The sequence below is a fragment of the Hemitrygon akajei genome, chromosome 27 (genome assembly GCF_048418815.1).
Source record: "Hemitrygon akajei chromosome 27, sHemAka1.3, whole genome shotgun sequence".
Taxonomy (NCBI): Eukaryota; Metazoa; Chordata; class Chondrichthyes; order Myliobatiformes; family Dasyatidae; genus Hemitrygon; species Hemitrygon akajei.
Window position 1 is genome coordinate 4,145,381 of NC_133150.1, and position 15,878 is coordinate 4,161,258.

The 15,878-nt window shown below is 44.1% G+C and overlaps 1 protein-coding gene across 4 annotated transcripts in view; it reads right to left on the minus strand.

Annotated features, from left to right (window-relative positions):
* shisa4 (shisa family member 4) overlaps nucleotides 1–15,468 on the minus strand; it is a 153,703-nt gene extending 138,235 nt beyond the window's left edge. For 2 of the 4 annotated variants that reach the window (XM_073030290.1, XM_073030288.1), the window contains exon 1: nucleotides 15,266–15,468. In XM_073030290.1, the coding sequence (XP_072886391.1) occupies nucleotides 15,266–15,323 (58 nt within the window). In that variant the 5' untranslated portion in view covers nucleotides 15,324–15,468. The remainder of the gene's footprint in view (nucleotides 1–15,265) is intronic. The other 2 variants (XM_073030289.1, XM_073030287.1) reach the window with 1 other exon arrangement.
* Between the last annotated feature and the right edge of the window lie 410 nt (nucleotides 15,469–15,878).

Genomic DNA, 15,878 nt, shown 5'->3' on the forward strand with positions numbered 1-15,878 from the left:
GTTGCCTATTGTGTATTGATGTTTATTCATCTTGTTGAGTTACATCTTTCTACTGTGCTTCTTTGTACTCACTGTGAATGGCCACAAGAAAATGAATCTCAGGGTTGTATATAGTGACATATACTGTATGTAGTTTGGTAATAGATTGACTTTGAAATTTGAACTGAGTTGCTGCCACATTTGCATTAATAAGCAGATGTACAGGAGGTACGTAATAAAGTGGCTAATGAGTATATTGGAGAAATCAAACTGGCAAGAATAGGCTTTGTGAATAGGCACTGAGTACATTTGGAATGGTTTCTTAGACCAATCTGTTTAGCGAGGACACCTCAGATCTGCTGTTATGCAATGAGCTATCACTCAATGAATCCCCAATGAAAAAGTGATCACATCAATGCAGAATTTCAAATTCAGTTCTTGAGTGAAACACTTGGTTCTGGAACCAGTGACTTAAGCTGAAATAACTGCATTTACAATGGGACGGAAAGGCTATGCCTTTCTATTCATCTCCTCCCTTACCTCCATTCAGAGTCCAAACAGTCTCTCCAGGTGAGGCAACACTTCACCTGCGAATGTGTCAGGTAGCCTATTGTATGCAATGCTCCTGATGCAGCTTCCTCTACATTGCTGAGACCCTACGCAAATTGGGGGACCGCTTTGTTGAGCACCTCCACTCCATCCACCAAAAGCGGAATTTCCCATTGACAAACCGTTTTAATTCCTATCCACATTCCTGTTCTGACTTGTCAACCCATGGTATCCTCTTCTGCCATGATGAGGCCACTCTCAGCGTGAGAAGCAACACCATCTGGGAAGCCTCCAACCTGATGGCATAAACATCGACTTCTCCTTCCAATAATTTTTTCCCTTCCCTCTTCTTCTATTACCCACTCTGGTTTCTTACCTCTTCTCCTCACTTGCCTATCATCTCCTCCTGGTGCAACTCCTCCTTCCCTTTCTCCCATTCTCCCCTCCTATCCTAACAGATTCCTTCTTCTCCATAGCCCTTTACATTTCCCACCCACCTGGCTTCACCTTTCACATTCTAGCTTGTCCTCATTCCCCTCCCTCCCACCTTTTTTTATACTGATGTTTTCCCCCTTCCTTTCCAGTCCTGATGAAGGATCTCGGCCTGAAACATCGAGTGTTTATTCATTTCCATAGATGCTGCCTGATGTGCTGAGTTCCTCCAGCATTTTGTGTGTGTTGCTGGGGGAGAATTGTGAGTGAGTATGTGAGGCTTGAATGAAGGGCGAGGAAGTGAGTGGAGAAGGACTTCATTTAGGTTGCTCAGGGTTGAAAGTCTGTTTGGAGGGGCATCATTGTGGACAGTGAGTGTTTGTGGTTCAGGATTTTATATGAGGGCAGAGTTTGGCCAAGGGTGAAGCTGGCAGGGGAAGTGGTTGGATGTGTATTGAGGGGAGGGGGCTATTTACTGCTAACGAGAGGTTGGACAAACTTGATGAGTGTCAGAGGCTGAGGAGAGATCTGATGGAGGTTTATAAGATCATGAGAGGCACTGATAGACAGATAGTATTTTTTCCCAGGGCTGAAATGTCTAAAACAATAGTTGGCCACTTGATTACTAATTTAATTGGGTCAGCGCAACATTGTAGGCTGGAGGGCCTGTTCTTGTGCTGTACTGTTCTATGTTCTATGTCAAGGGATGATTATATGGACAGAATTTGAGTGTTTGGATGGGAGATATTGTGTTGTGAGGGGGAAACAGTGTGGAAAGAATCACTGTGCAAAGGACTTCTCTTCTTCATCGTCTCTCATCGAAAGTGTCCTGACCAGCTGCATAACAGTCTGGTATGGGAATTGGAAGACATCTGACTGCAAGTTCCTACAAAAGATTGCAAAGATGGCTGAGAGAATCAATGGAGTCTCTCTTCTCTTTTGAAAGGGATAGATAAGATAGAAGTAGGAAAGTTGTTTCCATTGGTAGGTGAGATTAGATCTAGTGGACATTGCCTCAAGATTCAGGGGAGAAGCTTTAGGACGGAGATGAGGAGAAACTGTTTTTCCCCAGAGTGGTGAATCTGTGGAATTCTCTGCCCAGGGAAGCAGTTGAGGCTTCTTCACTAAATATATTTAAGATACAGTTAGATAGATTTTTACATAGTAGGGGAATTAAGGATTATGGGGAAAAGATAGGTAGATGGAGCTGAGTTTACAGACAGATCAGCCATGATCTTATTGAATGGTGGGGCAGGCTCGATGGGCCAAATGGCCTACTCCTGCTCCTATTTCTTGTGTTCCACCCATTAGAGCTATTTATCAGGGACACTGAATATGCAGGGTCCATAGCATTGTCAATCATCCCTCCCATCTGTCAACAATCACTTTAATCCCTACCATCAGGCAGGAGGTACCATAGCATTGGTACAAGAACTGTTAGGATGGGAAACAGCTTTATCCCCCAGACCATAAGCCCTTTCTGCCACCCAGGTCTCATCACATATGAGGCACCAGTAGCGTTGTACTTTTCACTTTTCAAAGTTTATCATATACGCACCTTACTATTTGTTAATTTATTTGTAGTAGTATTACTTTATGTGTTGTGTGTGAATTATATGTACTCTTGTGTACCTTAGTCCAGGGGAACACGGTCTCATATGATGGTACACATGTACAGCTGAATGGCAATAAACCTGAAGTTGAGCTGTTTATTGTAGGACAAGGTGGGAAGGGAGAAGTTATTTGCCGGGTGAGTGTTGGTTCAGTCACTGGCACTGTGATAGTGTTACATTGACTGCTACTCTACCGCACCACCCAAAGACACTGCGCAGAGAAGATGAAGCAATACCTCTGCAGCTCCCTGTCCCAAAAACCAGTTCAACAAAGCATTTATGACTGTTAGCTAAGGAGTTTTGTATTATGAGGAGCAAACATATGATCCATGGCCAAACACCTTGATAAGTTCGCCAATGACATGACACTGGGGGAGCCCATCACCAACAATGAGGTAGCCTACAGCAAGAAGGTGAAACAGCTCGAGGCCTGGTGCCAGGCAAATAACCTCTTCCTCAAAGTCAGAATGACAAAGGAGATGGTTATCGACCAAGAGAACTCACAATACTCACACCCCTCTATATCGACAGCACAGCAGCGGAAATTGTAAGCAGTTTCCAACTTCCAGGAGTGCTCATCTCACACAACCTCTCAAGGTTCCAGAACACAGTCAAAAAAGTTCACTAATGCCTCTGCTTTCCAAGGAGGTAGAAGAGAGCTGGACTATGCACATCAATACTCATGACTTTCTATAGATGTGCAGTAGAGAGCATCCTAACATGCTGCATCACTGCCTGGTATGGAAACTGCACTGTGGCAGGTAGGAAGATTCTACAACGGGTAGTCAAAACTGCCCAACACGTCACTGGCAGCAGCCTACACACCATCAAGGTAATGTATACAGACAGGTCTCAATACCATGCAATATCATGAAAGGTTCCACACATCTTGCTCATGGACTATTTGTCCCATTCCCATCAAGGAAGAGCCTGTGTAGCATCCATGCCAGGGCCACCAGACTCAAAAACAGTTCCTTTCCCAAGCAGTTAAGACTGATCAATACCTCCACTCACTAACCCATCCCTGCAGACCTCCAACCACCACTACTTATTATTTCCTGTTGGAGATACCTTATGTACAGACACTCCTATATCTAATGTCACTTTATGTCTATGTAAAATAAGCTATGTTATGTATTTATTGTAGTTTTTTATTATTGTTGTGTTCTTTATCTTGTTGTATATTTTGGTCCTGCATCAGAACCAGAATAACGATATTTTGTTCTCCTTTACATTTGTGTACTGGAAATGATATTAAACAACTCTGAATCTTGAACTGCATTGTGATTAGTTAGAAACATAGAAAACCTACAGCACAATACAGGCCCTTCGGCCCACAAAATTGTACCGAACATGTCCCCACCTTAGAAATTACTAGGCTTACCTATAGCCCTCTATTTCACTAAGCTCAATGTACCTATCTAAAAGTCTCTTAAAAGACCCTATCATATCTGCCTCCACCACCGTTGCCAGCAGCTCATTCCACGCACTCACCACTCTCTGAGTAAAAAAAACTTACCCTTGACATCTCCTCTGTACCTACTCCCCAGCACCTGAAACCTGTGTCCTCTTGTGGCAACCATTTCAGCCCTGGGAAAAAGCCTCTGACTATCCACATGATCAATGCCTCTCATCATCTTATACCCCTCTATCAGGTCACCTCTCATCCTCTGTCACTCCAAGGCCAAGTTCACTCAACCTATTCTTATAAGGCATGCTCCCCAATCTAGGCAACATCCTTATAAATCTCCTCTGCACCCTTTCTATGGCTTCCACATCCTTCCTGTAGTGAGGCAACCAGAACTGAGCACAACTCCAAGTGGGATCTGACCAGGGCCCTATATAGCTGCAACATTACCTCTCGGCTCCTAAATTCAATTCCGTGATTGATGAAGGCCAATACACCATACACTTTCTAAACCACAGAGTCAACCTGGGCAGCTGCTTTGAGCGTCCTATGGACTTGGACCCCAAGATCCCTCTGATCCTTCACACTGCCAGAGTCTTACCATTAATACTATATTCTGCCATCATATTTGACCTACCAAAATGAACCACTTCACACTTATAGACAATAGACAATAGGTGCAGAAGTAGACCATTCGGCCCTTCGAGCCTGCACCGCCATTTTGAGATCATGGCTGATCATCTACTATCAATACCCGGTTCCTGTCTTGTCCCCATATCCCTTGATTCCCCTATCCATAAGATACCTATCTAGCTCCTTCTTGAAAGCATCCAGAGAACAGGCCTCCACTACCTTCTGAGGCAGTGCATTCCAGACCCCCACAACTCTCTGGGAGAAGAAGTTTCTCCTTAACTCTGTCCTAAATGACCTACCCCTTATTCTCAAACCATGCCCTCTGGTACTGGACTCTCCCAGCATCTGGAACATATTTCCTGCCTCTATCTTGTCCAATCCCTTAATAATCTTATATGTTTCAATCAGATCCCCTCTCAATCTCCTTAATTCCAGCGTGTACAAGCCCAGTCTCTCCAACCTCTCTGCGTAAGACAGTCCAGACATCCCAGGAATTAACCTCGTGAATCTACGCTGCACTTCCTCTACAGCCAGGATGTCCTTCCTTAACCCTGGAGACCAAAACTGTACACAATACTCCAGGTGTGGTCTCACCAGGGCTCTGTACAAATGCAAGAGGATTTCCTTGCTCTTGTACTCAATTCCCTTTGTAATAAAGACCAACATTCCATTAGCCTTCTTCATTGCCTGCTGCACTTGCTCATTCACCTTCAGTGACTGATGAACAAGGACTCCTAGATCTCTTTGTATTTCTCCCTTACCTAACTCTACACCGTTCAGATAATAATCTGCCTTCCTGTTCTTACTCCCGAGGTGGATAACCTCACACTTATTCACATTAAACGTTATCTGCCCAATCACCCAGCCTATCCAAGTCACCCTGAATTCTCCCAACATCCTCATCACATGTCACACTGCCACCCAGCTTAGTATCATCAGCAAATTTGCTGATGTTATTCTCAATGCCTCAATTCTCAATCTAAATCGTTGACATAAATCGTAAACGGGTTGAACTGGGTTGAACTTCATCTGCTACTTCTCAGCCCAGTTTTCCATTCTATTAATGTTCCGCGGTAACCTCTGACAGCCTTCCACACTATCCACAAAACCTCCAACCTTTGTGTCATCAGCAAACTTACTAACTCATCCTTCCACTTCCTCATCCAGGTCATTTATAAAAATCATGAAGAGTAAGGCTCCCAGAACAGATCCCTGAGGCACCCCAGTGGTGACCGACCTCCATGCAGGATATAACCAGTCCACAACCACCCTTTGCCTTCTGTGAGCAAGCTAGTTCTGGATCCACAAAGCAATGTCCCCTTGGATCCCATGCCTCCTTACTTTCTAAATAAGCCTTGCATGGGGTACCTTATCAAATGCCTTGCTGAAATCCATATACACTACATCTACTGCTCTTCCGTCATCAATGTGTTTAGTCACATCCTCAAAAATTTCAATCAGGCTCGTGAGGCACGGCCTGCCCTTGACAAAGCATTGCTGACTACTCCTAATCATATTATACCTCTCCAAATGTTCATAAATCCTGCCTCTCAGGATCTTCTCCATCAACTTACCAACCACTGAGGTAAGACTCACTGGTCTATAATTTCCTGGGCCATCAATACTCCCTTTCTCGAATAAAGGAACAACATCCGCAACCCTCCAATCCTCCGTAACCTCTCCTGTCCCATTGATGATGCAAAGATCTTCGCCAGAGGCTCAGCAATCTCCTCCCTCACCTCCCACAGTAGCCTGGGGTACATCTCAACTGGTCCCGGTGACTTATCCAACTTGATGCTTTCCAAAAGCTCCAGCACATCCTCTTTCTTAATATCTACATGCTCAAGCTTTTCAGTCTGCTGAAAGTCATTGCTATAATCACCAAGATCCTTTTCCATAGTGAATACTGAAGTATTCATTAAGTACCTCTGCTATTTCCTTCAGTTCCATACACACTTTCCCAGTCACACTTGATAGGTCCTATTCTTTCACGTCTTACCTTCTTGCTCTTCACATACTTGTAGAATGCCTTGGGTTTTGTTTTGTGTTTTGAGGGGTAAGGCTTTCGTGTCGCAAGCAGGTGGGTTAGTGGGTGGTTTATTTGCTGTGTTTTGGAGGAAAATAGATTGTACATTGAGGATTAAATTACCAGGAAGGATAGTATATTGTAGAAAGGAGCAACATGCAATCTGTTGGAGGAACACCGTAGGTCAAGCAGCATCTGTGGGAGGTCCTGATGCAGTATTTCAACCCCAAATTCCTTTCCCACTGATGCTGCTTGGCCCGCTAAGTTCCTCCAGCCAATTTTGTTCCTCTAGATTCCAGTGTCTACCGTCTTCATGTGTCTCCATGTTGGGAGAAAGATGTACAAGTTTAGGGAAGCTAGGCTGATGCTTTATGGTCTTCTGAGAAATATTGAGGCTCTGCTCAAGAAAGAGAAGGAAGCACAAATAGAGTTCAGGAGGTTGAGGCGAGTGAATCCCTTGATGACTATAAAAAGATTAAGAATATAATTTAAAATGACGAACCATTTTAACTCCTATCCCCATTCCCATTCTGTAAATTCAGCCCATTGTCTTCTCTTTTGCCATGATGAGGTCACTCTCACGGATGAGGAGCAACACTTCATATTCCATCAAACTCCAACCTGATGGTATGAACATTGATTTCTCCTTCTGGTAAAATTCCCCACACTGGCCTCTTACCTCTTCTCCTTACCTGCCTATTATCCCCCCACCCATTCCTGGTGTCCCTCCTTCTTCCCTTTCTCCCACTGTCCTCTCTCTTATCGGATTCCTTCTTCTGAAGCCCTTTACCTGCAGCTATCATCTTCTTGCTAGTTCTCCCTCCCTTCCCCTCACTTTTTATTCTGGTGTCTTCCTCTTTCCTTTCCAGTCCTGAAGAAAGGTCTCGGCCTGAAACAGCCACTGGTAGATCCATTCCATAGATGCTGCCTGACCTGCAGAGTTCCTCCAGCATTTTGTAGTGTGTTACTCTGGATTTCTCGCATCTGCAGAATCTCGTGTTTAAGAATGTACTTAAGAGGTAAATCAGGAAGCAAAAAGATGGTACCTTGAGATGGGTCAGCAGGCAAGGTTAAGGTTAAGGAAAATTCCTAGGTACATATCGCCTTACAGGGCACTAAGGTGGATTGAGTAGATGCCTGGACTTTGTGGGAGGCTAGGTATGGAATTGCTGATCCCTTGTGGAGATATTTGTTTCATCACTAGGCACTGGTGATGTTCCTAGAGACCAGAAGATGTTATTCCACTGTTTCAAAGGGGTAGCAAGGACAAGCCAGGGATCTACAGGCTGGTCAGCCTGACATCAGTACTGGAGATGTTACTAAGAGAATTCTGAGGTGCAGGATCTACCAGCATTTGAATAGAAGAGTCTGATGAGGAGGAGTAAGCATGGAGTGAGTTTGTGGGAACTCACATGTGACAGATCTTTTAGAGATTTTTAGAGAGGTAACCGAAAGGTTAGAAGAGGGAAAGGCAGTGGACGTTGTCTATCTGGACTTTACAAGGTCCTTGACAATGTCTAGATCAGGTCCCATGGAATCCAGGGAGAGTTAGTCAGGTAGATTCAAAATTGGCTCGGAAATAGGAAACCAAGACCGGTGGTTGAAGGCTGTTTCTTGGAATGGGGACCATTGACTAATGGTGTGCCGCAGGGCTCAGTGTTTAGAGCTTTGTTATTCATTATTTATATCAAAGATTTGGACAAAAAAAAAGCACAAGGTATGAAGAGCAAGTTTGCAGATGACACAAAAAGCCCAAATACCTTCACAATCTCTTCATCCACCTCTTTTAGAACCTTGGGGATGTACACCACTTGGTCCAGACAACTTTTCTACCTTCAGACCTTTCAGTTTCACAAGAACCTTCTCTTTAATTATGGTAACTTCACATACTTGGTGACCCCTGACACTTGGAACATCCACCTTACTGTTATTGTCTTCCACAGTGAAGACTGATACAAAACACATTCAGTTTGTCCACCATTTCCTTGTCCCCCATTACTACCTCTCGAGCACTGTCTCCCCTTTCTTTTACACTTTATGCATCTGAAGAACCTTTTGGTATCCTCTTTAATATCATGGGTTAACTTACTTTCATATTCCATCTTTACCTTCTTAAAGACTTTTTTTTAGTTGCCTTCTGTTGGTTTTTAAAAGCTTCCTAATCCTCTAACTTCCCATTAATTTTTGCTCTATTATGTGCCATCTCTTTGGCTTTTATGTTAGCTTTGACTTCTCTTGTTAGACTTGGTTGTGTCATCATTCCTTTAGAATACTTCTTCCTCTTTGAGGTGTAAATATCCTGTGCCTTCCGAATTGCTTCCAGAAATTCCAGCCATTGCTGCTGTGCCATCATCCCTGCCAATGTTTTTTTCCAATCAATTCTGACCAACTCCTCTCTCATGCCTCTATAATTCCCTTTACTCCACTGTAATACTGATACATCTGACTTTAGCTTCTCCTTCTCAGAATTCAGAGTGAATTTAATCACCCCAGGGGTTTAACGGCTGAGAAGGCATTGCAGCAGCTCACTATGGAATACGTAGGGCACAGCAGAGCACTTAAGAAGATGCAGCCATCCAATGCAGCCAAGGAAGCTGCCAGACGTAACGATTCTTCGTGCCACTGGATCCTGACTTCTGAGGCCGAGAGAGTGGGATCGTCTCTGTGCAAGGCTTTTCCACTTTAATATCTTTCACGCACTGGTTACATTGTGTAAAGGTCAGCTGGTGGCACAGTGAGATCAGCACCGGGCTCGAGAACGGAGGTTCCCGAGTTCGATCCAGTGACAGGCCGAGTCCACTCTCCATTCTTGCCCGGTTGACTTCCAGCTCGCAGCTCAGCCTCATGAAAAAAACTCTGCACAACTCAGACCCCGTACATAAATCACTTGCCCTTTAGGGTTCTTTTACCTTATGCTCTCTAATCAGTTCTGGTTCATTGCACAACATTCAATCCAGGATAGCTGATCCCCTAGTGGGCTCAAACACAAGCTGCTCTAAAAAGTCATCTCATAGAAATTCCCCTGTTTGGAATCCAGCACCAACCTGATTTTCCCAATCTACCTGCATATTGAAGCCTCCATAACTTCTGTAACATTGCCCTTTTCGCACGCATTTATTTTCTCAGCAATAGTTTTAATTGGTTTTTTAAATCAAGAAAGCATAATACAAAGGAGATTTGTGCAGTACCTAACAAATGTACAATTCACATCCATGAAAGAGATGCAACCATAGTACAATCATGCTTTGGTTGCCTCCCTGCCCCAACCTACCCCTCCCAATTCCCATCTCCAAGCCATTATTGCATTAGCAAAAAGGGTTAAACAGAACCTTTATCCCCACAGAGCTGCATTGGTATAGAGAAGGTGTATTTTCCTAGCACAAACTGTTGTATGTTTACATGTCTGAGTTCATAGAATTTTACCGGAGAATGCTGAAAGTCAGGGAGTTATGTGCAGAGGAAAGGAAGAAGGGATGAACCTTTAGTTTGGCTGGGAATTCTGAAAATATTCAAGAAAGGGCCCCCCCACCTTTTGGAACTTTATGTCCAAATTGAGAGTTGAATAATGGATCTTCTCAAGGTTTCGACTGGACATGATGTCCCCGAGCCACTGAGCATGGGTGGGCGGGGCAGCATCCCTTCACCTGAGCAAAACTGCATGCCTAGCCAAGATAGAGGCAAAAGACAGTATGTGACATTTGGTCGGACTTAGGTACGTGTCTCACTCTCCGGAAGTGCCGAAAAGAGCAATCAAAGGGTTAGGTTCCAGATTGTAATTAAGTATTTGGCATAGAGTTTGGAAAACATCTTTCCAGTATTTTTCCAAGCTAGGACATGTCCAGTACATGTGAATAAGGGAAGCCTCGCCCCTTTTGCATTTGTCACAACAGGGATTAACATCTGGGTAAATGCGAGATAATTTAGTTTTAGACATATGGACCCTGTGTACGACCTTGAACTGTAACAGGCAGTGGCAGGCACATAAAGAGGTTGAGTTAACTAACTTGAGAACTGAATCCCACATATCATCTGACAGTGAAAAATTTAAACCTTGCTCCCAGGCAGTTTTCATTTTGTCAAGGGGGGCTCGCTTCCAAACTGCTAGCTTGTCACAAATAGTAGATATTAGACCTTTGCGTAATGGATTCATGCAGAGAAACATATCAATGACGTTTGTGTAAGGTGCCTCAGGGAAGTTTGATACCACCACCACCACTACTACTACTACTACGTCGACTCAGGCCTAGGGGGCCGGTGTCGGGTACGATGATGGACTCTCCACTCCTCCCTCTCCTTCATCAGTGTGTTCAGTTCATCTACATTAGCCGCGCCACTATCTTCTAGGAGCGTGTTGACCATAGTCTTGGGAGGGCGCCCAGGGTTCATCCTCCCATGCTTGGGCTCCCATGTGATGACTAGGCTGGCAGGTAGCTCAGGGTGGCGTAGACAGTGCCCTGCTAGTCGCAGTCTTCTTGCCTCGATTTTAGTAGTGAGCATTGGTAGGTTGTCATAGAGCTCGACGTTCATCATGTGCTGTTGCCAACTCACGTCAAGAGCCATTATGAATTTGATAACGAAGGGCTGATAAAATGTCTAATTTGCAAATATCTGAAGAAATGAGTGTTGGGTAAGTTAAATTTGCAGACAATTGTTCAAATGATGCAAAGCAGTTGTCTATAAAAATATCTTTAAAGCGCCTGATGCCCTTTCTACAGACATCCCACCATGCAAAAACTCATTTCAGGGAGGTAGCATCCTCACCCCTTGCAACCCCATATCCCTCCACCCCCCAGTCGATCTCCAAGGGTGTATGTCATACTTTGGTGATTTTGTCTAATCTGTAAATCAAGTTGGGTATATGCAGAAAATGTGACATTAAAATATGTACTTATATTATCATGGAGTCGTTTTATTATTCTATTACAACTTTAAGCAAGTCTACAGGGAGTTTGGCCTCATCACATTAGACATCAATAGAGTAGCTCCTTAGCAGCTAGCCAGCTAGTTTAAATAACATTAGCTATGCTAATGAATGAATGACACCTGGTAAACTCACCTCAACATGTCTTTTACATTTTAACCCACCATGGGCAATAGAAAAGTCACTGTTGCAAACTGTGCAGCGAGCAACACTGTCATTATTGTTGAGGTCGACTGTAAAGCCCGCCCACAGAGAAAACTGATAGGTCTACGTAGTATGAAGAGAAATCAATCAGGATGCTCCCTCTTGCTCTCGCTCTTCCTCTCCCTCTCCAAACAATCGATTTCTAGGATATCGTATATAATTTGCGGGCGTTAGGGAGCCGCTATCAATATGTGGGAGACTCCCAGAACTTCCGGGAGAGGTGGGATGTCTGTTTCTACAACACATGCATTTTTATCTCCATTGTTATTTGTAGGTCCATATCCTTAGTACTGTTTATGGGTCTGTACAAAACTCCCATCAGGGTCATTTACCCTTGCAGTTTCTTCGCTCTATCCACAATGATTCAACACCTTCCATGTCACCTCTTTCTAATGATTTTGTTTCAATTTTTAACAGAGCAATGCCACCCCCTTTACTTTCCAGCCTGTCCTTTCAATACAATGTGTATCTTCCAGACAATGGAGCACATCTACATAGAGTGCTGTTGCAGGAAAGAAGCATCTATCATTAAGGACCCCACCAACCAGGTCAGGCTCTCTTGTTGCTACTGCCATCAGGAACAAGATACAGGAAGCTCAGGACCCACACCAGCAGGTTCAGGAACAGTTACTACCCCTCAACCATTAGGCTCTTGCACCAGAGGAGAAAACTGCTCTCAACCCATCACTGAACTGTACAACTTATGGACTCATTTTCAAGGGCTCTTCATCTCATGTTCTCAATATTCATTGCTTATTTATGTATAATGATTATTATTATTATTTATTTTTTCACTTTCTTTTTGTATCTGGAGTTTCTCCCCTTTTTTGCAGATTAGTTGTTGTGGTCTTTTACTGATTCTATTGTGTTTCTTGTATTTACTCACAAGAAAATGAATCGATTGTTTATGGTGACATATACTTAGATAATAAATTTACTCTGAAGTTTGAATAGAGGCAACAAATTTACCACTAGCAAATAAACAATAACTTGGAGCTGAATGCCTTCAAGCCATGGAGATACATATTAACTTCAGGAGAAAAATGTTTCCTCTTCACCCTCTCATTATCAACAACTCTATAGTTAGCATTGTTTCTGGGCATCATTATTTCACAGGACCTCATGTGGGAAAACCATATCTCCGTCATTAATAGCAAGATATAGCACAGGATGTGCCAGTTGGTAAAATCCCAACTACCCCAGAACACACCGGTGCAATTCTACACGGCAACACAGAGAGAGAACCCACAGACCCCCAGCCATCACTGTTGCGTTTGGTGCAGCATCTTCTCACAATATATGAAAACCACAGCAAACTGTCAGGTCAGCAGAAAAGGTCACTGGCAGGACTTGGAAACGGGCAGGTAAGAATCACTACAGACACCCAGCAAACAGCCTTTTCCAAAACCTCCCTTCTAAAAAATTCTACTGGGCTATTAACACAAAACAAACCATTTTAAAATTTCCTACCACCCGGCAACCATTCTAGTTAGCTCCCCCCCCCCACTCCCGTCTATCTATTAGCACAGTCACTGCACATAAACACTTTAACCACTTGTTATAATGCTGTTTCCATTGCAAATACATGCTGATATTCATGTAATTTCATACTTAAACTTCTAACTTTATTTTTTATATATTTCTTTATAATTGTTGAATGTTGTGTTTTGTTGCATGGCATGCCAACACATCATGGTAAATTCCTAATACATGCAAATGTATATGTCAAATACAGTTAGGAAATGGTGATAGTGAAGGTGGTGCTGGCTACAGAGGAATCTAGACAGGAAAATGGACCAAAGAGTGGCAGATGAATTTCAACCAGACATGATGTGAGATGATGCATTTTGGAAAATCAAACCAGCACAGGACTTATACTATGTACGGTACAGAACAAATGAGAGTAATGGAACAGAGGGACTCGGGAGTATGTGCATAGTTAGTTGAAAAGTGTCATCACAGGTATACAGAGTGGTGAACAAGGTGTTTAGTACACTGGCCTTGATCAGTCAGAGCACTGACTACAGGACATAGGATATTATATTATTGTTCTTCACTCTGGCTAATTACCTCTTTTCCTCACCTGCCCCTGGTGGCCCTCCTTCTTCCCTTTCTCCCACTGTCCTCTCTCCTCTCAGATCCCTTTCTCCCCAGCTCTTTACCTTTCCCATCACTGGTTTCACCTAACACCTTCCAGCCTGTTTTCCTTCCCCTCCCCCTACCTTTTTTATTGTGGCATCTTCTCTCTTCCTTTCCAGTCCTGAGGAAGATCACTCAGTCAAAAAGGTGACTACTTATTCATTTCCATAGATGCTCCCTGACCTGCAGAGGTCCTCCAGCATTTTGTGTGTCTCTCTGGATTTACATCATCTGCAGAATCTCGTGTGTTTATATCTGGTATATGTTGTTGGAGAAGCTGCACTTGGGAGTACAATGCACAGTTTTAGTTAAGTACAGTAACTCTAAATGGCTAGATCAAAGATCAATCTGTACAATGAAACCTAATGGCTGCAGACTGGAGACTTGTCCTGGGGTTGGAGCAGAGTGTGTGGTGTGTGGATAGGAGAAAAGGGGTTTGTTTTACTGCAGTGTGTTCTGTATTGTTCTGCCAAGCATGCTGAGTTGGTGCCAGGATCTGTGGTGACAGTTGAGGGCTGCCCACCAACGCATCCTTAGGTTGTGTTGTTTGTTATTGTAAACAACCCATTTCACTGTATGTTTCAATGTTGATGTGGTGAGTAAATCTGAATATAAAATGGGATGATAAACACAAGAGATTCTGCAGGTGTAGGAATTCCAGAACAACTCACAAAATGCTGGAGGACTCAGGTCAGAAAGCATCCATGGAGAGGAATAAACAATTGACATTCTGGGCCAAAACCCTTCACCAGGACTGTAAAGGGGAAAGAAGGCAGAATAAGGTGTGGTGTGGGGGCGGGGGAGTACAAGCTACTAGTTAATAGGGGAAAGCAGGTGAGGTGGGAGGGGAAAGAAACTGGAAGTAGTGAAGAAAAGATTTACCAGGATATTGCTAAGACAAGAGGACCAGAGTTATTGTGAGAGGTTGGCCAGGCTAGGTTATAAGGAGAGGTGGCCTTATGTAAGTCTTTACAATTATGTGACAGATTGATAATATGGAAGATAGCAGTCTTCTCCCCAGGGTAGAGGAGTCTAAAACTAGGGGGTATAGGTCAGATGAGGGGAAAAGATTTAAATAGGCTCTAACTTCTTCAGTTACAGGGTGGCACGAATTATCCCGGGTGTGTTTCGAGGCAGGTGCAATGGTGACATTTAAGGAGCGGGTACATTATTGCCTAACTTAAGGAGGTACAATGGTGACATTTAAGGAGATAAGTGGAAGGAAGAGGGAGGGGCGGGGATCTGGTGGGAGAGATACAGAGAACGCAGTGTTTTGGGAGGAGCCGTCTGGGGTACTCGGCCAAAAGGCCTGTATCTGAGCCATGTATCTCTCCCTGCCTACGCCGCCGTTCTGTCCTTACCTACTCCGACGAGCAGGAGAGCCGCCAGCAGTGGCCGGCCATCCCGGACCAGGCCCATCGGTGCTTCCCCCCTACAGCAGACGCGGCTCCGCGGCAAGCAGCGATAAACAGCCACCGGAACGCGCACGCGCGTGCGCACACAGTCACGGGAGCCCGCACCGTGCCGGGAATGCCTGGAGCGAGCGCGCGCACAGCCACGGGAACCCGCGCCGCCCGGAGGAAAACCTGGGGGGAGGGGGCGGAGGTTGCACCCATAGATCACACAAAGTTGTTGCGCAAGTTGATAAGGTGGTTGAAAGGGCGTAGGGGGTGTTGACAATCATTAGGCAGAGGGGTTGAGTTCAGGAGCCGTGATATAATATTGCAGCTCTATAAAACTTGGTTAGACCACACTTGAAATATTGTGTTTAGTTCTGGTCGCACCTGTTCTTGAAGGTTGTTATAACCGGAGGTGGTAGTGGGGATAAGCTCCCACTACCTATTAAATGCTCTCAATGGCGTGTGTCTCAAATAGCCTCTAACAATCAAGTCCAGCACCTGCACTTCACGTGTGCTTCGATACTAAATCTGGCGAAACCGTTTCTACTGACAGAAAGGGCAAAAGCTGTTTAAT